Source organism: Haliotis cracherodii, unplaced genomic scaffold (genome assembly GCF_022045235.1).
Source record: "Haliotis cracherodii isolate W230 unplaced genomic scaffold, xgHalCrac1.p SCAF_4, whole genome shotgun sequence".
NCBI lineage: Eukaryota > Metazoa > Mollusca > Gastropoda > Lepetellida > Haliotidae > Haliotis > Haliotis cracherodii.
In genome coordinates, this window is record NW_027266297.1 from 20369300 (window position 1) to 20395724 (window position 26425).

Consider the following 26425-nt stretch of genomic DNA (forward strand, 5'->3'; position numbering starts at 1 on the left):
ATTAACATCGTGCCATGCGTCACAGGTGTGTCACGCATCACTTCAGTCAATTTACAACGCCCAGATTAATATTTATCTGTTGTGTAGACACGTTGGGGGCATGTTGATTCTGATGTTCACAACACTATTTAAGTCTACGTCGGATAATGTTGAAGGACGGGTAGTCGCTTAGTTTGACGTGTAGTCATAACATGTAGAGATTAACAAGTTACACAAGCAGGCATTGACTAGGGAAACAGAGGACACGGCTTTAAACAGGTTTATTGGCAATGTCATTATGACAGTGGCTTTCACTCATTTCGCTTTCACAAACGATTTCTATTTGATAAATGTGTATTACTGATAATTAACACCAACTGCAAGTGTTATTAGGGTACTAAGCATGGGTCAATTGCTAGTCACAGAAAGTCATTTAAATCCGCTTTGGTTGCTAACTGCTTATCATTACCGTAGTTTCACAAAGACAAGTCAGAGTTAGATGGTGAAATTAGATTTATTGCATTTCAGATTTGCGAGTATTCGATGCCCGGAGATTTCATTTGGATCGACGGCGTAGCAGAATGTGGGAAGAAACAACAGAATCGAACTTGTTCGGATAAATATTGATGAAACCTAATATATAATTAACGTTGTATCCATTTCGGCTTTGAATCCCATCTAATGACGTTTTCAACCAATCAGGTTGCAGATAACACCGATATTCGTTTTACAATCAGTCTTATTACAACTTCTAGTCCAACACATGAAACTGGCAGTGGATCATGAAGGGGATAATACCTTAAGTACAAATGAAGAATATAAGCAAAACAATTACGTCATATATTTACTGCAACTTGTTCACGATGACAAAAGTCCTCTTCAACGTGTGATGGAGATGTCATTGTCCAATGCCACAATGCTTCTATCGTTTAGAAGCTATACATAGTCTTTTTTTACATTTCCGGTGATTATTGAGTGTTTGATACCAGGAATGTAATTTGGAACCATCGGCGTTTTGGACTGTTTCGGTACGCAGCACACACTCCTATTACTTTAGAATACTCACATACGTATTCTTCAGACAATATGTAAGCATTGTTCGAAATTAATCGATGACAATTTTCATTTTTATTCATAAAAACCCTATCGTGCGTGAGATGCGTGTTGAAACACGGTTCCGCGTCTGTGATGTGACATTATCAAAATCGATACCTCATTATTGAGGTCATTACAGTGAAGTTGTTCCATATTCGTTTCATAATTGGTAAATTTGGGCGGCACATAAATCATGTCTCGATACATCTAAAGCAGGATGGTGAGGGAAAGATAGAAACGGGGAAACAGCGTTATCACTATCCCCCGCCATGAGGAACATTAGAATTTTGTTTGTTCAAATAGTAGTCTATTTTAACAATAAATAGCCCCATAAAGCCTTGGGAAGAGAGGGGCACATGGGTCGCTTTATGTCATCAGAAAAATAAAATGATTAAATGTGAAATTAATACACACAAAAGGCCCCTTCTCTTGAAAAAAAATAACTCAGTCTTGATAAGTAGCTCTTACATAAGCTATCTTCAGTAGAAGACCTGCCCCCATTGCACACACTATGCACTAAGTAAACAAAGAAACTCTGTAAAAAATAACTTATGGGGCCAATTTTCGAAGTCTTGACAAGCCTCCCTTGGATAAGCGTGCAAACTTTCAGTCATGCAACTTCAGTAGTTTCTGAGAAAAATGGACCCCATTGTAAACACGATGCACCACGAGATACGATAGTTTTAACCGGAGTGATTTTTGTTGAACGCCGCTTTGAACAGTATTTCGGTTACATCACGGCATGTCAGCTTGATGTTGGAGAAAAGCCCGAAGTGATGCAGGTCTTAGACGTTTACCACTTTTGTGAAACCCACAAGCACGGGTTTGTTGATATCAAACCTAGAAACATAACCTTTGATTTGATTCGAACCCACGATCATATGTGTGTGTCACACCTAAGGGACGCAACTCTGCACAGCTAATTGCAGCGCCTCACACGACTTGAACAGACGTTATAACGTGATGGGTGAAACTGATTACTACTACGTGCTGACGACATTGTATTTAGTACACAATTACTTTAAGATGGATAAGTGAGTTGGGTTTTACGCCGCTTTTAGTAATAGTCACACAATGTAACCCATGCGAGGAATCGAACCTGGGCCTTCAGCATGACAAGCGAACGCATTAACCTCTAGACTACCCTACCGTCCCTGCCTAAACAGACATGTCTTACTTTCAATTTGTTTTTCTTTTGAAAGGAGCAGTCGAACATTTATTTATTTATTTATTTATTTATTTATTTATTTATTTATTTATTTATTTATTTATTTATTTATTTATTTTTTATTTATTTATTTATTGTGGTATTTTTTGTGGCACTACAGGTTTATTCTCAAGCCATCCCTTAGACTGCGGAATTGAACAAGTTTATAAATACACATACAAATAGATACAAATATCAATGATTCAGTCTTGTTTGACTGGTCCAGTTACTAACATAACTATCCGTCTCCTAGCCTTGATCATTTTCGAGAAATAACCCCATGTTTAAATAAAACAACAACATTTAAACCCGTTCAAAACAAATGCAAGTTAAATGCAATGTCGAATAAACAGTGTTTTGTCCATAATGATTGTACGCGACCAAGATGCTTATCGGGGAATACGTGATCTGTATATTTTCGAAATACCTCATTTATAAAGTAAGCCTCAGTGTATTCACCATGTCTCATGTAGAAACCTGTGGATTACGCTGTGTATATTGCAAATCTCTCCACATCAAACAGCTATTAATTTCATGCGTAACTGCGATTCATGGCACACTAAGAGTGACTTATACACTTGTGTAAACATTTGTGCTTCTGGCACGATATAAAATTAATAATGCGATAAGTGACACCATCTCAATTCTTATCAAAGACTCCATTTATTACCCGAAATCTATCATTAGATCTTTTTTATAATCAAAGTTTGAAACTTTGAGAAACACAACTTACCGAGCTTGCTTTCGGACATCCAATGCTGAGGCGTGCACTAAACTGTACGTGTATAATTTGCTCCATGTGCAATTATTTAAGTTAAGAGGCCGTCGTTTTAATAATTTACAACTAAACCATTTCACCCCAGCCGAATGGTCTTAAACAAGGGGATATATTCATGGAAACAGAATTGTATCTTAGGATCAATAATAAACAATGTGACGGTTGCTGTAACTGTTGTTGTAAACAGTCTTCAGCGCTTTGCGGGCGTTGTCAGCGCTGTAACGAGAGAGCGTGGGAAGGTCGCGTTTATGGGTTTAGGAAATTATCAGGTAAAGAACTGTTTAAGACGGGAACATTTCACCTAAACGATCAAAAAGCCCAGGAGCTATATATTCCCGCAGGTAACGAAACAGTGCTTGAATGAGGAATCAACGCCAGATGAGTCCTGTCAAACGCGGAGTAATTTCTTGGTGGGGGTTGTTTATGGTTACTGTTATGTATAAATCAACAAAATAACACAAAAACAAATTGCTTTAAGGATACATTGATTTCAACTTATTTTTGCGTTTATCTGTGATCACAAACTTCACCCCAGCTTTTACAAAAATATTTGAATAATGCGCGTGTCCATTACTGCTCTATGACGACAGCCTACATAAAGCTCATATATAATGTCATGTACCAATGCCAGCGCTTCAATATAGCTATAGGTCGTCAGCAAAAATGCCCTATGTTATAGCTACGTGTCAAATGTCTATGGCCACTCTCAATACCCTCATAGCAGCCATGACAGATGTCCTTTTCAGCTCCTGAAATTTGGAAACTTGAAGGTTTCTTAATACTTTTGGGGCAGGCTAGGATGTAGCTTATATCCGAGAAAAATTCATGTTTGAATTCTGTTTGTTCACATTTCTATTATGGCTCTAGTGGTGTACGTGTTGGAGATATTAACACTCTATTAAGCACGCATTAAGCTACTGATATATCTGAATTTCATTCCTGACACCGTGCCTTTCTATCGAGAGAGTGTCTTACTTAATACCTGCTCATTTTAAGTTCAAATATACTATAACTCTTCCTGTGGCTAAGGCTGATCCGACAATGTCAGATGTACACCTAGTGGGCTACGACGGGGGGCTGAAATGATAGAATCTGTCGATGCTGTTTCGGGTTTTCTGAGCTTGTAATTTCAATACGACCTTGTAATGAGGTGCAATGTCACGTGGGTTTTATGGAAGTGCTGACCTGGACCCCCATGGATGACGTGGACGGCCTGGACGAGGCGGAGGCGTCTTGTGACGCCACCGTGGTCGGCCGACTTGGTTCTTTGGACGCGCCACTTCCCATTGTGCTAGCTAATAGTTGGTGATGTCACTCGGGCTGTGCGTTACGTGGTGGGGAGGAGCATGCTCAGTTATCTGCAACACAGAGTCAGATGGCGTCACATTGACATGTTATTCTGGTAAGTCAAAGGAAAGAGTGAGTGGTATCAGAATGATGGTGTGAGTTGAGTTTAACACCGCATGAAAGTGCGCAAATGCTTTGGCGCGTGGTTATTTCGGGTTAGAATTGATCCCCAGCAACCCATGCTGATCGTAAGAGGCGACCAAATCGATCGGGTGGTCGGGCTCGGTGACGTGTCGATGGCGTGTCATCGTACCCCGACGGCGTGGATCGTTTGTTCACACTATCAATCACTGGGTTTGCTGGTCCGGACTCGATGATTTACAGGCCGCCGTCATATAGCTGGAATATTAGTGCCCATTGCGGCGTTAAACAAGCAAGCAAACAAACAAACAAACAAAACAAACAAACAGCAAAATAATGTTTCAGCAAGAATTGCATGCGTTTTTACGAGTCGTGGTCTTGAAATGTAAAAGTGAGAGTGGAATCGTGCAAAATGTGCAGCAAACAACTGAGTGCTGTCTTGTCTCGCAACGTGTCAGCTTAGTGAGAGACTGAAGGAGGTCGTAGGAGGTCGTAGAATCAACCCAGAGATTCGAACCCATGAAAAATGACTTGGCAATCCGTACCATCTGTCAGTCAGAACCGTAACATATATGGCGGCAACTGGGGTCAGTTGGACAGTGTAAGATGCGAGACACAGATCGAACTCTGCAGACAGTGGAACGGAACAGGATATAGAACGTATGGAATTGAGAATTCAATACACAGTATAGTTGGATCATAGTCACCAGTTAGTGGGACGTTGTTTAGCAGTGCATGACATAATCAGACGATCGGTGGATCCGGGCACGACCAAGGGAGGTAACTTTTCATAGCGATTTTGAGTGGCTTTGCGACAAGTTCTACCCGGGGTTGACAGAACTTTTAACTCGTTGAAACAACTACCATATTAACATTATAATACCAAATGATATGTGTTCTGATCAAGCAATGTACCGTGATTCCCGGCTCAAGTCGTTTTCCTTCGTACTGAGCTGTTACCCACCTGCTCTGTTGATGGAACTCTCTACACGGACACGGTAATCACGAATCAGCCATGACACACACTTAGCAGTAGGGGTACCGCACACCCAGTACTGTTGTGAGTTCTCATAGCCTTGGGGTGTGGATTACACACGACTGTAAGATTGGTCACGTTGCATATCACGCGGCCGTTGCACCCTTATTCAGACAAACATTTGAACCATCCACCATTTACTTCCATTATAACTGCATGTCTTCCTATTTAACTGTCATTGCAAAGCTGTGTTTTGTTCAATGCACGCACCTGTATATCATTAGTATTGGTTTATATACTGCCATTCACGTTCTAGAGATAGTCAACATTAAACATGAGGCTGTCGATTTAATCTGTATTACCTTATCAATGTACAGAAGGGACGTTATTTCAATGCAGACTTACTCACCGGTTTACCAGAAGTCATTCCGTTGCTATGGTAGCAATTGAATCTCCCAGTGCAAGTATTTGCATTTGCTAAACAGCAATACATTAAACTTGCCACGTACCCTACCTAGAACAATAAACACACTTACACTCGTTGCCTTCACGGAGAGGAAGGGAGGAGGGAACGCAGAGTGACCCAGTCGTCTTCGGCGACGAAGTCCTTGCGAGAAGCCTATGTTCGCGGGTTCGAATCCCAGTTCGCCCTGATTATCTTTCTAAGTTTGTCAGCACCATACCCGCGGCAAACGTCTGAAGACCTGTATCACCTGGGAACGCACAACAAACTGACACGCCATGGCATTAATGAAATACGATTCAAAGCCAAAACTAACTCACCAATGAGACACGTTCAATGCATGGTTATATTTGAATTTCAGTCTGACCATCATGGAGATTGACATGACATACAATAGGCCGTAAAATGCAAAAGTCTTTCCTATGTATGCAGAGAAACCTCTTGATTCGAGCCCGTTCGCGGATAACTCGTCCAGATTAACAGGTTTCCGTATTATTGCACGGAGTAACGTCCCTTTGTATATATACATACATAGCCGGCAATCGCCTTGAAGTAGGGGTTGCCGGACTGTTGGCGTCCACTCTAACGGGTTATTTACATGTATGGACAACGTGTATTAAGGTAGTATGCGTCTGAAGAACTATCTAACACATAAATGTCTCAAGTTTCCATCTTAATTCGCTTGACCGCATGTGTTTTAACGCGTAAACTGACCAGGTTTACTGTAATGCTAACTAACTTTAGTTAGTACGTACCATATACAATAAGTGAAAGAGTGAATGTTGTTTAAAGCCGCAGTCAGTAATAATTCAGTTCCAATATGGTGGTCTGTAACTATTCCAGTCTAGGCAATGTAAACCAACGCAAGAAACGACCCACGCTGTCGGGGTACGATGGTATGCTCGTATCAGCCAGGACTCACAGTCTGTTACCTTTTCTGCCCCACAATCTCTAGGCCTCTAGGAACATTAACATAACCCATGATACGCTGACACTAATATAATCATCTCAAGAGTTTCAGTACAAATAGTCAGTTAGTATTACAGTAAACCTAGTTCTATAACACTTACACAAATAAACAGTAAACCTAGTTAGTTAACATAACAGTAAACCTGGTTAGTCAGCATTACAGTAAACCTGAATAGTTAGCAGAGCAGTAAACCTGGATAGTGAGCATTACAGTAACCCTGGCTAGTCATTCAGTACAGTAAATCTGGTCAGATCAAACTAACCCTAATCATCTCAGTGCTGCATTTAACCCAGGTAGTTACCAAGACACTAAGTTGTCCAGTATAATATGTTATACCTCGTTGGTAACAATAAACAATATAAAGCATCACAACTAACCTCGTCAGCATCACAACAGACCTAGCTAGTTGAGTATCACAACAGACCAATCAACAATAACAGCATTGAAGCAGACCTAGTTAGTTGATCATCACAACTAACCTAGTTAGCACAATAACAGACCAAGTTAGTTACAACCAACACCAAGAGCATCACAACTAACCTAGTTAATTACAATCAACACCAAGAGCATCGAAACAGACCCTGTTAGTAACAATCAACACTAACAGCATCGAAACAGACCTAGTTAGATGAGCATCACAACTAATCTAGTTAGTTACAATCAACACCAAGAGCATCGAAACAGACCTAGTTAGATGAGCATCACAACTAACCTAGTTACTTGCAACCAACACGGAGAGTATCGAAACAGACCTAGTTAGTTACAACCAACACGGAGAGTATCACAACAGACCGAGTTAGTTACAACCAACACGGAGAGTATCACAACAGACCGAGTTAGTTACACCCAACACCGAGAGCACCACAGTAACAACTGTTCATCCAGCTGTCCGTCTACGCATTCCCAAATACCAGTAAGAATGAGATATCGCTTCATAAAACCCGTTCACCGGAACTAGAGGTATAATTTTCCTGAAGCTATTTACAAAACCAAGTCACAGTGATCTACAGCTAACTACATGAAGATCGGCACTGCATTTCACCCAGCTGCTTGAGATTCCTTCCGTGATCACATCAACAAACTGACGGCCATGCCATATTACATATGAATGACATGATTACATAGAGGATGCGCTACGAGTGACTGTGACTACCACTAACCTTGTTAGACTCCAGGTCCAGTCTGATAACAATGTCTCCAGTATAGCCTACACCGCCACGATCATTTCATCAGGGCATAGCTTCGTAGAGATCCCCAAAATGTTTAAATGTCGTCTGCTACTTATTCCTCTTAAATATTTCCTTGTTTCACATTGTCAGTAAGTTTCTGTCGTCTGCATAAGGTGTCGTCTGCTGCAATATACCATCATCGATCAGTGATGCTCGCCCCGTCAACAGCGCTCGCGCATCCCTCTGCTAGCTCGGCAGGGTCAGCGCTTCTTTCCACAAAATGATTGATACTTTCAATATCGATCCGGACAATGGCGATGGGAATCGCCAAGTAAGCGCACAACTTTCGTTGAACTCACTGAATTAAATGCGGTACTTCGTACAGCGTTTAAAAAACTATTTGTCATGATGAACGGTGAGGTGAGGTGAAATTGGGTTAAACGTTTATAGTGCTAGCTCACTGAGATACCATGCCGCAGTTTAACATGAATACCACACTCAGACACTGTATACTGACTCTGAGCCGACCAGTCCTTGTTTTAGCCCCGTAATGCCGAGCGCCAGACAGGGTAACAACAAGTACCATCTTTTAACGTCTTTTGGTATGACGCGGTCGGGGATCGAAACCCGGACCTTTCGCTCTCCGGGCGGATGCTCTACCACTAGACCACGGAGGCGGTCGTCATGATGAACGATTGATAAAGCTCCATGGTTTGCCGTCAGCCAAGCCCAGTATTTTTCTGCTAATCTAGATCTAATATGACACTGTATACGGCAACCAAAGACACCATAACGTATTTATTATGCCGAAAAGTTTACACGATCTAGTATCTTTATCGCACATGTCATGCGTGAATGAAAATCGTGACACTTACAACCGGTATAAATGACGGGACCAGTACATATGTTTCCGATATCAAGCTTAATATAAACACAAACGTTTACAATGGAATACATAATGGAATACAGTTAAACAAGTAATATACCTAAAATGGATAGAATTATCATAAAAATGCCCGTATGTTATCAGAAATCTGCGGGTCACTGAAACGTGATAGCAGCCTGAATTTCTCTTACGACGGGCTGCTATCTATTCGATTGCTACCTGACGTCATTGGCGTTACGTTTCTTTTGTATGACGTAATCTAATTTTATGTTCTTTGACGTTGCTATATGTAAATCAGTGACCTCCGTTTTGTCACAATTAATGACAAAAACACAACCCAAATCAGTGTCGAATGAATTTTTCTGTACCAGAATTTCATATTAATTATCTCTTGTGGGTGTTGGAAAATCCAAAATGACTGTAACTAACGGTATACGGTCTCATATTAGGTCAGTAACAACAGTCTTAGATTCTTACTGACAGTATACGGGCTCATATGGGGTTAGTAGTTCTGCTCTCATTGGTCGATTTCACTTTGAGGCATTATAAAGGTAAACATATGTAGTATACCACTTCAGTGCCGTGATGGTTTGTAGTCAAACAGACTTCACATAGAACCATTCAGGGACACTAGGTTGCGGCAAAGAGTGAGCGAGCGAGTAGGTGAGTGAGTGAGTAGGTGCGGGAGTGAGTGAGTGGCTGTGTGAGAAGGTGAGTGATTTTAGTGAATGAAGTGGGTGGGAGAGTGAGTGAGTGAGTGCATATGATTGAATGCGGTTGTAGGAGTGAGAGCGAGTGTGTGAATGAGAGATTGTGTGAATGAAAAATATGTGAGTGTGTGAATGAGAGGATATGTGAGTGCATGCATGATAGAATATGTGAGTATGTGAATGAGAGAATATGTGAGTGTATGAATGAGAGAATATGTGAGTGTATGAATGAGAGAATATGTGAGTGTATGAATGAGAGAATATGTTCGTGTGTGAATGAGAGAATTTGTGAGTGTATGAATGATAGAATATGTGAGTGTGTGAATGAGAAAATATGTGAGTGTATGAATGATATAATATGTGAGTGTGTGAATGATAGAATATGTGAGTGTGTGAATGAGAGAATATGTGAGTGTATGAATGATAGAATATGTGAGTGTGTGAATGAGAAAATATGTGAGTGTATGAATGAGAGGATATGTGAGTGTGTGAATGAGAGAATATGTTCGTGTGTGAATGAGAGGATATGTGAGTGTGTGAATTAGAGATTGTGTGAGTGTGTGAATGATAGAATATCTGAGTGTGTGAATGAGAGAATATGTGAGTGTATGAATGATAGAATATGTGAGTGTGTGAATGAGAAAATATGTGAGTGTATGAATGAGAGGATATGTGAGTGTGTGAATGAGAGAATATGTTCGTGTATGAATGATAGAATATGTGAGTATGTGAATGAGAGAATATGTGAGTGTATGAATGAGAGAATATCTGAGTGTATGAATGAGAGAATATGTGAGTGTATGAATGATAGAATATGTGAGTGTGTGAATGAGAGAATATGTGAGTGTGTGAATGAGAAAATATGTGAGTGTATGAATGAGAGTATATGTGAGTGTGTGAATGAGAGAATATGTTCGTGTGTGAATGAGAGGATATGTGAGTGTGTGAATGAGAGAATTTGTGAGTGTATGAATGAAAATATCTGAGTATGTGAATGAGAGAATATGTGAGTGTGTAAATGAGAGGATATGTGAGTATGTGAATGAGAGAATTTGTGAGTGTATGAATGAAAATATCTGAGTGTGTGAATGAGAGAATATGTGAGTGTGTAAATGAGAGGATATGTGAGTATGTGAATGAGAGAATTTGTGAGTGTATGAATGAAAATATCTGAGTGTGTGAATGAGAGAATATGTGAGTGTATGAATGAGATAATATGTGAGTGTATGAATGAGAGTATATGTGAGTGTGTGAATGAGAGAATATGTTCGTGTGTGAATGAGAGAATATGTTCGTGTGTGAATGAGAGAATATCTGAGTGTGTGAATGAGAGAATTTGTGAGTGTATGAATGAAAATATCTGAGTATGTGAATGAGAGAATATGTGAGTGTGTAAATGAGAGGATATGTGAGTATGTGAATGAGAGAATTTGTGAGTGTATGAATGAAAATATCTGAGTGTGTGAATGAGAGAATATGTGAGTGTGTGAATGAGAGGATATGTGAGTATGTGAATGAGAGAATTTGTGAGTGTATGAATGAAAATATCTGAGTGTGTGAATGAGAGAATATGTGAGTGTGTAAATGAGAGGATATGTGAGTATGTGAATGAGAGAATTTGTGAGTGTATGAATGAAAATATCTGAGTGTGTGAATGAGAGAATATGTGAGTGTATGAATGAGATAATACGTGAGTGTTTGAATGAAAGAATATGTGAATGTATGAATGAGAGACTGGGGAACTGTTCGACGAGTGAGAGCGTGAATGAGTGGATGTGTGAGTGAATGAGCGAGCATGTTCAAAGGCGTGATCTGACGTGTGTTAGTGTGAATCAATGAATGGGTCTGTGATTTTCTGACTAAGTCTGCAGCATTAAAGGTTTCACACATTCACCTGTGTTGGGAATCGAACCTGGTCTCGAGCGATTTGAGCGAGCGCACTACCCCCTACACTACTCCACTCCCTACACATATGTTGTGTACAAGCTGATATAAGTTTTACGAGCATGTTAATACTCCAGCCCACATATATATACAGATTCAAAGCACCAAGCACATGTTTACAAACTTTCAGCAACAGGTCTTGGAAGTCACGATCCTTAAGCGAAAGCGAATTTATTACTCTGCATTCAATATATTTCATGATTAGAAATCCTAAGATGATAAATTACGTCGGTTGCAGAAATAGGTCAGGCCTATTTTTTATACTACGTTTCTTATAACGCTAAAGGTGATATATCAGCTTTATTGACATAGTTCAAACACAGGCTAAGCCGTGATGAATATTCTTACGGTAATATTTCAATTTAGATATCATACCACATAAATTTCTTTAACGAAATCAACGAACCCTTCTGGGTAATTAAACAACGAGGAAGGACCATTTGACATGCCATGAAAAGCGCTGTCAAATACCTTCTTATTTATCGATTCTTACAAGAGTGATATCTCCCGACTGTTTTCGACCTTATTGATAAGCAGAGTTAAAGAAATGCAGTTTAGAGCGGGTAACTCGCGTCAGCAATGGAACTATTCCGATAGTGTTTTTCGAATTAACACCCATGACGCAAATATCTGGGTTTAATCTTAATTGGCACCCGGCCCGAACAAACACAACCTCCGTTACACCGCTGATGTAATCTGAAGGGCAGCAAGAACACGTACACTGGATGTATCTGTGCTGTATGCTGTTCGTGATATCGGACTGCACAAGCGCTATGACACCCACCAGCTGCACAGCTGAGAGGAATACATACGCACTAATTGCTGATTGAAATAGCATTGAATTGACATCAAAATGAAAATGACATATGTTGGTTGAGCGATGTATTTTTAAACGCGTGCCAACTGAGGGGAATTTTGTGTAACATATATGTATTCTTAATTCAAGAAATAAACATGTTTCCTGTAAATTCCAAATATCGTAAAATCTCGCGATTCCAGGCCCTGTTAATCCGAAAACCCTACATTCCGGATGATAACTACTATGAACTCTCGCATGAATACAACGTGACGTGAGCAATGTCGATGATTCCTTAATCTGGACGTTTGTTATTCGGGTGATTTCACTTGGGTGAGGTGAGGTGAGGTGAGGTGAGGTGAGGTGAGGTGAGGTGAGGTGAAATCGGGTTTAAACAAGGACGTGTGTGAATGTGGCTGCTTGTACTAGTCCGGACGTATGTTGGTTATAGCCCATTGAGATACCTGCCATAGTTTAACATGTACACCCTACTCATTCATGTAGTATGCTGACTCTGAGCCAACCAGTCCTTGTTTTATCCCGTTAATGCTGAGTGCCAGGCAGGGTAACAACAAGTGCCATCTTTTAACGTCTCCTCCAAGACGCTCTTCCACAAGACCACGGAGGCGGGCGATTTGACGGGACGCTATCGCAGAATATTTAATGGGCACATACTGCTACAGGTACACGTTCCACAATCCTACTTTAGAACTATGACTATCGTAATTACGTTAAAGTATGAGATTTACGACAATCGTAACGCAAAGCTCGCTTTGTGGAACAAACCTTTATGACTCGCAACGTATACAGCTACAATGAAAAAAAAAGAAGTCTGATTTCAAGATATATTGTCTTAACATAATAATTCAATAAACAACATTGTAATTACACTTTGTTTGTTTGCTTCTTTCTTAACGCCGCACTCACCAATAGTCCAGCTATATGACAGCGGTCTGTAAATAATCGAGTCTGGACCAGGCAATTCAGTGATTGACATCATGATCATTGATCCACGCAATTAGGATACGATGACATGCATCAACCAAGTCGGCAAGCCTGACAACCCGATCCCGTTAGTCGCCTCTTACGACAAGCAGAAGTTACCTCATACGGCAAGCATGGGTTGCTGAAGACTTCACGAATCTTCACGGGTTAAATAGCACTTAGTAAAGGTAAACAAGACTGTATAGTCATTACAACATACGGTATAACAGGCCCTCGTGACGGGTATATTCTCAAGTATACACGTGTATATTGGGGTTACGACGCAATCTGGGAGGTCTAGCAAAACATGTTTTGTCTGTCGCTTACTTGGAGGAAAGATATAATCAGTTAGTTCGATGTCAACATGTATCTCGCCCTGTGTGATCAGTCATGTGACTTTCTGTGTGACTATCACAAACAACACATTCTGTTAAATCCATATATACTCGCCACCAAAAGAAACCATAGAGAAGTATGTACGTTAAGAGATGTTTTCAATGTGTACCAATTAATGACAAAACTAACAATCAGTCAAGTGTTACCGCAGATTGTCTTTAAACTCTTTATTCTTATCACGATATGCAGCACGTGATTTCCAAACTTTACACGCTAATCCTGCACGACACAAATGGTGCATCGCGTGTCATGAATCTATGACGTCACATGTGATGCTTTCATGAGCGTCGGTTCACACAACACACCGGTATGTTCGTTTGTGCATCAAACCAATTTGATATCTCTTGAATATAAGTAATCCATCATATATTAACCAACATATATGGTATTCGCGTTTCTTTTGTCGGTGAGTATATTCAACCTCCTAAATCCGGACACCCTTAATCTGGAAAACCCTTACAGTTATCAAGAGCATCTACAACATACAAATAACATTTCCCCGTAACAACGAGTGAGTGGGTATATTCTAGCACTATTCCAGCTATATCGCGGCGGGGTACACGATAAATGGGCGTCAGGCTCTGTACCCACAAGAAGAATCCAACCCAACCTTCGTTTCGACGAGCGAACAGGCTATCCCACCGCCCCTTCTGTGACAACGATTCGTTATTCCGGAAATTAATTTATCCGGACAAAGTCAATAGGTTGACGGACTAACAAGCTCTCTCTCTCTTAATACTATAAATGCGATAAAGCTGACACAAGTTTAACGTCATTTTAACAGACCTCAAATCAGACAGTGAGTTTACTTAAAACGCAGGAACTGTGTCCCACTCCTTGTCTTGCATCTACTCCGAGGGGAACAGTAGGGCATAATAAACCCTTGGGTTCCGAGGATGATATGTAATGTGCATGTCCACGAGAGTGAAGACTCAACAAACGGGGGCGGTGGGGTAGCCTAGTGGTTAAAGCGTTCGCTCGTCACGCCGAAGATCCATGTTCGATTCCCCACATGGGTACAATGTGTGAAGCCCATTTCCTGGGTCCCCCCGTGATATTGCTCGGATATTGCTAAAACGGCGTAAAACAATTCTCACTCACTCAAACGTCAGAGTAGGACTGTTTACCCGTTGTTAACAAACACTTCCTGCTTCGCTGACGATGGCAGATCGCCTGACTGGCAACCAGTCATCCGTACCGGACATGCAGTGACTGGTCAAACACTGACTGGACAAACAGCACACCACCAAATACGTGTAGCACTAACACTTTGCAAACCTCCGATACAAAGCGGCAATGAACTAGATATGTCCGATCAGAATGGCGTCACGAGTCCACGAATCACAGCTGGTTGATATTGCTGTAAAGACATTGTGCAAATATGACAGTGGGTTTTTAAAGCCTGAGTTATGATGAGAGAAATCGTGACGGTGAGATTAAAGATTGTGTAAGCATAAAGAAGGGCGATAGAAGTACCGTTAGTTCCGGCAAAATAGGAAACCCCTAAAGCCAAGTGAAACGCACAAGGCAGCGGGGAGTTTCCCCGGCACATATTCCAGTAAAGGCTGAAGACTCTCTTTCTTTAATAGTGTAATACAATACGTTAAACTGCAAAACATCAGGGCCCAGTTCCACAAAGCGATCTTAGCACTAAGTCGATCGTAACTCCCATTCTTTAACACTGACTTACGACAGTTGTGGTGCTAAGATCGCTTTGTGGAACGGGGCCCTGTAACATAGGGTCAAACGATGAGTCCAACTTACCTAACACTCACATGGCTACAAATTCAGATCCAGAACAAAATACGAGTAAAGTTCACCTCTTAACTAGGATGCTGTTGTGCCAGATGATCGTAACTCCCATACCTTAACACAGACTTACCGACAGTCGTAAAGATAAAGTTGTACAAACTTTCACCCAAAATTCCGAAAACCAAAAAGAACGTCAGGCCTAGCTAAAGTCATGTACTCACTGTTGTTTAGAGACGATCCCGCTAAGGTATAACACGCAGGGGTGGGCACGGACAGGCATAGCGGTAATGGGACAGATAGTTGGTCACGTGGTGAGATCGAAATAAATTGTGACTAATATTAATTGTTGCAGGATTAAATCATTGGGACGTGAGTTCGGTTTCGTTATCATTGTTATCTGTTATCTGCACGAACTCGTCAGAAAAAGTTCTACACATTTTATCTAAACTGTGGGGCAAACGAATGTATACCGAGTTTGTTTTTTATGTAATTGAAATTTTAAAGAATTGTTGTTAAATGTTAAATTTGATTATGCCTGTATAACCATATAACCATCACTCATTCCTGCAACAGTTTGAAGAAAGTAATCTTTGGCTGGGTAATTTTGTATAAAACAATTGTTTCAATGAAGACTAAGGTAAAAAATTAATTTACCACCACATCACACACACACACTTATTATTTTTTAAAGATAAGATGTCTGAGACACCCATCAGCAGTTGTGTAGTCTTCGAATTCTCTTTCAAATCAAAACATATTATATAAAATAAAACCCTGTAGAGGGTATTCTTTGAGTGCTGCAGTAAGGGTCATCTTAGGATATTTTCAATTGAAAATCAAACATATGATAAAATCAACATCGACTGACGGATATAGTTTCTTTTGCCCCTAAGTTTATATTTTTTTCTTGATAGGCTTTGTGAACTTGGAAGTACATAAAGGCATGAATTGTTTTATGGATAACATCTTCTTTATAATTTGTGAGGACGATTCAGGGCTACTCCTTGCCAGAAACCTATGATTGTGGGTTCGAATCCCGGTTCGCCCCGATTATGTTTCTAGGTTTGTCAGCACCATACCCGTGCTCGTGGGTTTCACCGAAGTGGTAAACGTCTGAGACCTGCATCACTTCGGGCTTTCCTCCCACATTAAGCTGACACGCCGCGATATAACTGTAATACTGTTAAAAGCAGCGTTAAACCCAACTCACTCACTCACTACGGTATGGTTATACACATCATGGTGTAACTGTAAATTCAAAATACAAAATACGTTTAAAAAAGAACCTAGAAACACAACATTCTATCACAGTATCTAATTCATCACCCGTGAGCTAAACACACACTTGTTACTCGTTGTGCGTCAAGTCAGGTGTAAATATGGAAACTCACAAATATAAAAATGTCAATAATCCACTGTCACGGATATCCCAAACACGCTCAGTAATACGCTTGCCCTGCCGCAGAGGATTTCGGACCAGATCGCAGTGTATCACAGGCATGGTTCAGGATCAATGGCATTCATTGATTAGATAATGTACAGGTAGAATACTGACTGCGGGGTAGAGGTGGTGTTGATAACGGTAAGAGGTAACCGTAACTTCCTGGTGCGGGGGTTCCCGGATAGGGTAGAAATAAGTCGGGGTGGGCTGGATCGAGTTACAAGCAGGTGAAAAAGCGTCAGTGTGGGTCAATTTGGTTCAGTTCGATGGGGTGGGGTGGGGTGCATCGGTCCTAACGGGTAAAGTCATCAATGTGGGTCAGTTCGATTCAGTTCAATGGGGTGGGGTGGATCGGTCATGTGGGACGAGTTACTGACGGGGAGGCGCCAGTTCGATTTTGTGGATTGGCCATGAAAGGATGGTTAGTAACGGGACAAAGTCTAATAGGGTATTTGTGTGGAACAGAATGGTGATTAATTCGACCACTTGGTCCAAAGAGGACCGTTGTATCTATACAATGTTCTCAAATGTTCCACAAAAGCTGCATCTCCTTCAGTACATACAATAAAGTAATCAAACCTAGTTTGTTATTTCTCTAAGCCTCCGCTGACGTTTTAACACACACCACGCTACGTCAATGTTGTATAACACTCTCACACAAGCACCAGTGTGGCCAGCTATATAAATCCCAAACACAAATTCAGTCTTGGCAGCTGGTGACCCGTGAGTGGCGTCGATCCTGTCATGCTCCTAGCACTGTACACTTCCATAACATGCTCACTGTATGCAGTACTTCAGTGGTGTAACTTCGTAAACCCTTCCATCAGGCCCCAGTAAGGTTATTTTTGTCAAGTCTTTGTGAGTTTTGGGTTGTTGTTTTTGTGTTTAACGCCGCACTATTCAAACTATATGACAGCGCTCTAAATAATCGAGTCTGGACCAGACAATCCAGTGATTGACATCATGAGTATTGATCCATGCAATTGGGATACGATGACATGCATCAGCCAAGTCAGCGAGCCTGACCACCCGAACCCGTTATTCGCCTCATACGACAAACATAGACGCCTCTTACGACAAGCATGGGTTGCTGAAGACCTATTCTATCCCGGATCTTCACGGGTTCAAGACTTTGTGGTACACTCTCTACACAATATACATGTTCTATCGAACAATATCTTCAAAAGGATTAATCGACATGTCAATTAGTGGCTTTAATCAGAGTCCAGACATGTAAATACAATGCCGTAGCCTAGTTGTTCAAGCGCCCGCTCGTCACGCCGAAAACCCAGGTTCGATTCCAACATGGGTACAATGTGTGAAGCCAATTTCTAGTGTTCCACGTTGTGATGTTGCTGGAATATTGCTAAAAGCGGCGTAAAACATTACACACTTATACATTGCCCCTGTGTGCGTGAATGTCATTCCTATAGTGTCTTTGTATATACTGGAAGTATATATATCTGGCGTCGTGACGTATTTACAGGAAACCCATTGATATGGCTTGTATATAGAGTATTCACCACATATTCTACAGTCGAGACTGTGTGAAGCCCATTTGTGGTGTCCCCCGCCGTGATATTGCTGGAATATTGCTAAAAGCGGCGTAAAACCATACTCACTCACTCACTCATACAGTCGAGACCGACAACACAAAGTCCTATTTAGGTGTTCACATTGCCTAATGTTGATCTGACGTGTGGTGACGTCACCGTGGAAATTGCCGGTGCCGGTACAAGGAAGTTGCGTAATGGGCCTCGCTCACAAGCAAAGGGCGATCACTTTATTGATCTCTGATTGGTTTAGAGCAGTTTAACCGAGGAAATAAATATAGGCTGGAGTCTTTATTTCGTTTCTACTTTCAAGTAGGCGCTGACTGGCCTGTACTTATAATACAAATAGAGCTTGAATTCTTTACATATATGTTATGCTTGAATTTAGACGTGAACATACAGACCCGATCTTGTATTATAACGACGGCAATGTCCCCAGCGACGGCGTTAATAGCTGATCTGGTTGATTGATAATTAGTCTCCAAAGACGTTAACGCCCATGATGAAAGCGGTATAAACATGAACATACGGTCATAGTAAGTATCAAAAAACTCCTTCCCCGAATTGTATTTTATATATGATCAAATGACACGCTAGAACTCTTTACATCGCGTTATTAAGGGAGCGCCTGAGTCAAATGTAACTCAACTATTGAAACGGTTCATACTGATTAAATGTCCATTAAAACTCCATACACTGTACGTGCTTAACGGCATTTACTTCTTCGATATCGCAACAAAACAGACAACATATTTTTTTGTTCATCGGAATCGTCAACTCGTGATCAGATATATTTTCAGTCAAGTCCCATTAATCCGACATTGTCGGTTGCATATGATTATGCCGGATTAACGAGACTTGACTGTATATTTGGTAGAGACTTTAATGACGGATATATGTAAACTACAAACAACATCCCTTAAACTTAAACGAATATTACCCGACGAAGTTAAAAAAAAGTCTTGTTATTGTCATGCCTATTAATCAGAAATGCCTTGCGAAATACATCCTGAGGCAGAAAGTATTAGAGGCACACATAACACAAACCAGGAAAATATCCACTTGGTCTTCACGTCAGATACATGTTTCCTGTACTGACAAAATATACCATGCGTCAAGCAGAAGCGTTCATTGTTAATTATCAATATTTACTGTATGAACATGTTATTGAATAAAACGACACAAAGTGATGAATTCGCTTCTGATGACAAACAAACCAAATATCACTCCTACTAATCGTATACATAAGAAGTATCCTTTTTGGTGTGTTAAATTCCATTCATCATAATCCTAAAAGGTGACTATGTTTGTCGTGAGAGGCGACTAACGGGATCGGGTGGTCACGCTCGCTGACTTGGTTGATGCATGTCATTGTATCCCAATGGCGTGGATCGATACTCATGAATTCAATCACAAGATTGCCTGGTCCAGACTGGATTATTTACAGACCGTCGTCATATAGCAGGAATATTGGTGAGTGCGGCGTTAAACAACAAACAAACAAACAACTATTTGTGACTTGGCTGAATGTTTGTCCTTGCACGTCTACACGTCTTGCTGCCCACTACTGGTTTGACTGACCCAGACTCGATTACTTACACGTCGCGGGGCGGTGGGGTAGCCTAGTGGTGAAAGCGTTCGCTCGTCACGCCGAAGACCCGGGTTCGATTCTCGACATGGGTACAATGTGTGAAGCCCATTTCTGGTGTCCCCCGTCGTGATAATGCTGGAATATTGCTAAAAGCGGCGTAAAACCAAACTCACTCACTCACTTACACGTCGCCATGGTATTAACTGCCGGGCACAAGAAAGTATGCACTTGAAAACTGGATTGAACCAAAACATTAACGAGGCTGAAAACAGTCGCCGAAACACTGAGGTCCAAAACACATCTATGATACCCGTATCAACTACATCCTCATCGAATGACCATTTCTTGTTTGTTTCATTTATAGCCGACATCAAACATGAGTGTGTACCTTGTTTTGCCCTCAATGTATGTGGAATGTACTGTGACGTAAAACAACATGCACTCACACACGCCAACTGAACAAAAGGTTCTGACTACTATTCATCAACACCATTCACAACGTTCAAATTTCGTAATTCATGAGATTGCATATGGTCTCGGTTGAGCATAATATCAACACCGGTGTATGTCGTAATAATATGTATACCCTTTCACGACAGACCCGTGAAGATTCCGGGGTAGAATAGGTCTTCAGCAACCCATGCTTGCCGTAAAAGGTGACTATGCTTGTCGTAAAAGGCGACTAACGGGATCGGGTGGTCAGGCTCGCTGACTTGGTTGATGCATGTCATCGATCCGAATTGCGTGGATCGATGCCCATGATATTAATCACTGGATTGTCTGGTCCAGACTCGATTATTTACAGACCGCCGTCATATAGCTGGAATATTGCTGAGTGCGGTGTTAAACAACAAACCAACCAACCAACCTTTCACGACATTAAAAAGGTGAGTCACATGTTAATTTTCTACAGGAACGCAACATGTCCGAGGTATTGTTGGGTCCGATAGTTGCTGTTGGATACCACATGCTCCTTAATTCTGATTATATCGCACAGTATTGAAAATCTCAACGTATGTCGTGCCGCAACGCAGACACAGTGGGGGTGATTGTTCGTACCTGAAGGTCACCGAAGACTAACGAGACCGGATCGCATGTTGGTAGACAATTACTGCAACAATACCCGAACTCACAATAGTACAGTCATCAAAATATATACACTCGCACTCTTAGTGCTGTGTGGTCAGCCGGCGTCCAGATGGTCGCAATTAGCCCTATTGTGTCATGCGCTAATAAACTCATCGCATTAACCGATTAATGTGTCAGAGAATTATCACTTAGTTAGCCGGGTATGAGTTAATGGTCCGTGGACATTTTCCATATCTCTCGTGATACAATCACAAAATTGATTCTTGTACTCATAACATATCTTGGTATTAATGAATATTGATCTTATATTTATTATTAAATGATAAAATAGTCTGTTGATATGATAGATCAAAGATAGGATCCATATTCTAACATAAAATAATCACTATATTATTGTAATTCATTCTATAAAATACAGATATACCCTTATTCCAATAGAACCACGTGTGTGACCATTGTCATTGAAATATTTAATGTAATACGGATATCTATATTCTGATAATAAAGGATAACCTTTAAGATTATAATGTATCACATATTGTAAACTGATATCCATATAAACACAATGCCATTTAGAAAGTGGTCAAATGTAACAAATGTTATATTTGGGATAACACTTTCTGAGTAAAGTACAGATTCTCGTACTATTTGGGTTGAGTCCCTTCCGGGATTCGAACCCACACTGCCAGTGTGAGGCACCTAATCGCGGCACCTAAAGTCAGCGGTCTATCCATATTGCAACATAATATCAAAAGTTAACAATCACTATGGTTAAACATGAATATAATTCAAAAAGAGTCCTAAACTCTAACCTATTATATGACAACATTACTATTGTAACATTCCAATTACATTTCCCTTAATATAGCACAAATGAACCTTTATTACTGTGATGTATCATAAGATATTAGACGATGAGTATATACAATTCTGATGAAAATACAGATGACATGCTAAGGGTTGACACCCCCATTCCTCATCTAAATCCACCCAACGAACAATCGAAAAAAATAATCCAAATTCACAAAACCAAATAATTAAACACCCATCTCAAACATTCACTTCCGAACCGCAATCACAAATAAAAAACATGTTTACACCCCACCCCATCTAACCATGTGCATCCGGGGCATTCGCGCTCCCCCCTCGCGTTAATGAATTATGGGGCCGACTATATAACACATCAGTATGGGTCCGAATAATACTTACATAATAGCGTGCCGTACCCCCCGGGGTAGGTTTGACCCCCGAACCATTTTGTTCCCTCACTGACACTCGGTACTAAACGTTTACAGATAACTCTCCAATATGTAATTCATACAATCGATATAGTTGCTACACGTCTGTCACAACAAATACCCGACAGTGGGTATCGGGTACTCGATTTGGATATGTCGGGTACACTTGCCCAACCGTGGGGCTATAACAGTTGAATATGAGCATTACCAAACCCTGGTCAATAAAACCATGTGTTCAATAACACCACTGTTTAGCAAAGGCTCAACGACAACCGACCAACGGTGTGTACATAATATATCCAGTCAACACAAAATGTATTCAAGAAAAATGGAATACAAGAAAGCCATAACACCACACTCAATAACCATATGTCATGTTTAACATTTACTTCAGTAATCAATACAGGTATTTCAGTCTCAGGTAAAGGTTCGTATGCATTTTATATGACATGTTAAATAGTTCGGCTTTTGACATGTGTATTTTCACATAAAACCGGACATGTGAAATTTGCACAACTGTAAAAACAAAAAATGATCTCTTGATAAACATACCAGTGCACCTGTATGACAGCATGGGATAGAGAGGTCACGTACCTTCTAGCGTTTCGGTAGTCACGACTTGACTTTAGTGGTTTTCCATGAAAAACAGCGGTGGTGACACTAGGTGAATAGTTACAGCCTTTGTCACAGTCACACTGAGTGTTTCACTCGGAATGAGAGGGAGCAGGTCACGTGACAGCCAGCGTTAACAAGTCCGGTATTACCTGTTGTTGCCCAGTAGAACAATGGCTATTACGGGTGTGCGCAAGTCGGGTGGGTATCAGGCCCGGACTTGAAACGGTTTCTACACAAGAGCGTGTTGAATGCCTACGTTCCATGCACCATATCACAACAGTAGGAGAGGGGGCACTAGCGGTACATATGTGTGTGCGGAGTTCGGCAGAATGTTCGATTATGAATTGAACGGTAATTTGGTTTTGATTTCAACAGATCACGACTCCGTTACCGAATACGGTCAAAGCGCTAGTCGGTCCTAACTTCTATACTTAATACTGGCCCAATTGTGTGATAGGCATGACTTAGAAGTTGAAGGATGACAAGGTCGACACAATTTAAAGTAATTAAAGAAGTTGTTATCCATAAATTGTGTCTTTTGCGACTGGTATCGTAGGCTTCAGATCGCTTTGTGAATCCGGACCCCTGGATTGTTGAACATGGGTGATGTATGCATTATATACAAACGGTTTTCATCTAACACCCGTTGCAGTTCGTGTTGATGATAATTTCTTTAAACAAATTCTGTGTCTTAGTAGAAATTCACCTAATATTGTACCTCGGGGTGAACTAAGAACTTAGACTTTAAAACAAAACAATATCCGAAGATAATTAAATATTGGATTAGGTTATTAAACCAGCATAGGAAGAAAATAGTATTTTATCTCAAGTATACTGTTTTCAATATCGGTCAGCAGAACTTGGCAGGCAATGTTTGGCCAACAATGTAAAGTGTTTACTGTATGAATATGGTTTGTTTGTTTGTTGTTTAACGCCGCACTCAGCAATATTCCAGCTATATGACGGCGGTCTGTAAATAATCGATTCTGGACCAGACAATCCAGTGATTGACATCATGAGCATCGATCCACGCAATTGGGATCGATGACATGTATCAACCAAGTCAGCGAGCCTGACCTCCCGATCCCGTTAGTCGCCTTTTACGACAAGCATAGTCACCTTTTACGGCAAGCAAGGGTTGCTGAAGACCTATTCTACCCTGGAATCTTCACGGGTCGTATGAATATGGATTTGGGTATGTTGGGAAAACCAGGATGTTGGATGTATTAATTCTTTTATGGCTGCTTTTAAAGAAAGATGCATTGCAATAGATAACCAAATATGGTTTGCAGAAATATCACTTTACTCTAAGCTTGTTATGTATCGGTTATTAAAAAGTTACTTTATCTTTGGAGAATATTTATCAATTGTAATAATTCGTATTTATAGAATAGCTTTCACAAAGTGTAGATGTTCTAATCAGAGGTTGATGATAGAAGGCAGAGGACTTGGGATTGCCAAAGATCAAAGATTTTGTCCACTTTATGTCATTCCAGGTATAGAAACAGTATTTCACTTCTGTATGATTTGTAGATTGTGTAATAACTTGAGAAATATATTGCCAAAATATTACAATGTAAACACGATTTATGTTAAGTTTGTGCAGCTAGTAACATCAACAAATCCTATTACATGTATAGTAAACACTTCAGCAAAGTTTGTATTTCTTGCTATGAAAATGCCGATGTAAACAACTAAGATTACTGTAAAGAGGTAAAGAGGAGCATGTCGCCATTACGAAACAAACATCAATGTATAATGACCCCTGACTCTCTCTTAATACACACACACACACACACACACGTTTGTTTGGCTGATGGGTATGTTATTATTATAAAGTGAGTGAACCTTTCGTCTTTTTTTAGCAATATTTTACAATATTTCACTGTTGCGTAAACCAACATTCACTCACTCTCCCAACTGTATTAACACAAATGTAACACACCGCCTCTCATGACAGAACCGCCTCCATGGCCCAGTGGGAAAAGTGTCTTCCTGGACAGAGTACGTTCGGTGGTTGGATCTGCGTCATACCAAAAGACGTCAAAATATAGTACGTATTACCCTACCTGGCACTAAGGGGCTAAAACAAGGACAGGCCGGCCCGGAATCAGTACACTGTGTCTGGGGGATCCATGTCAACCTGCGGCATATGGTATTTCAGTGGGGTGGCACTATAAAACCGGTTAAGTCCGGACTATACACACGCGTACGTGCATGGACGTCGCTTTGTAAGAACAAAATATTGAACGCGACGTTAACCCCTTCTCACCTCACTGCCTTCTCGTGACAGACAGCTCGGGTCCTTGAAGCCGTTTTGTGTGCGTGCTGTGGCTACGAAGTTTTAATCAAACATAAGTAAGCAGTCACCAGAGTAAAATCAAACTAATAATCACACTACAAAGACTTCTTGGCAGCAGCGGAACGCCCTATCGTTATCTCGATTGAAACTTATTACTGTACGACAAACATCAACGTCATATGATCTACAACGCACACCTTGCCGATATTTACAAACCAATACATGATAATATTAGCAATTTTAATTGACGCTTGCAGTCAGTTCCTTCATTTCCTGACAGGATATACTACGTCATGATTTAAAATGTTGCTGACACTACACATCAGCAACATAACTATCCATCAAACTCACTACTTAAACCAATATCGTTTGACAATACCTATTTTTGGACTGCTGTAAATATCACCATATGGTTTTATAAAGCATCTAGATTGAGTGAGCTCGGTTTAACGCCGCTTTCAACAGTATTCCAGTTATATCACGACGTGTCAGCTTGATGTGGGAGGAAAGCCCGAAGTGATGCAGGTCTACTATTTCAGTGAAACCCGCGAGTACGGGTATGGTGCTGACAAACCTAGAACCATAATCAGGATGAACCGGGATTCGAACAAACGATCATAGGTTTCAGGCGTGCTCAAGGGACACAACTCTGCACTGCGAATAGCGGCGCCATAGACGACCTGACCACCCCCGCTCCATCATAATCAAGACATGGGCTGCCGTCAATATTCAGAATGAGCCTATGAAGTTCCAAACAATCTTGATTCTTTATTCTTTCTTATTCTTGTTTCAACTCTCATGTACAAACATTAGATTAACTTTCATAAATTTAGGCCATGAGAATATTATGAACAAAATTGAAGTCTAGGGTGTATCTCCATGAGCCAAGTCTAAACCAGCCACAAACCCTCAATTATGAAGAATTAAGATACTGTGTATGGTAGAAACTAAGAAGATGCATTTCTAAACAAATTCCTATTTATGAATTTTCAAATGAGTGACTAAATATGCCATACCATTACTTTTGACTTCACTGGCTCCTAGCATGACTTCCTCCTGCATG

The 26425-nt window shown here is 40.7% G+C and overlaps 1 protein-coding gene across 5 annotated transcripts in view; it reads right to left on the reverse strand.

Moving 5' to 3' along the window:
* The window catches only part of LOC139478460 (uncharacterized), a 56697-nt gene that overhangs the window by 14249 nt on the left and 16023 nt on the right, over positions 1-26425 (reverse strand). For 2 of the 5 annotated variants that reach the window (XM_071260925.1, XM_071260923.1), the window contains exon 2: positions 4245-4417. The exons of 1 other annotated variant lie outside the window; for it this stretch is intronic. In XM_071260925.1, the coding sequence (XP_071117026.1) occupies positions 4245-4346 (102 nt within the window). In that variant the 5' untranslated portion in view covers positions 4347-4417. Of the gene's footprint in view, positions 1-4244; positions 4418-8056; positions 8142-23039; positions 23128-26425 lie in introns of those variants that run through there. 2 more of the 5 variants (XM_071260924.1, XM_071260927.1) reach the window with 2 other exon arrangements.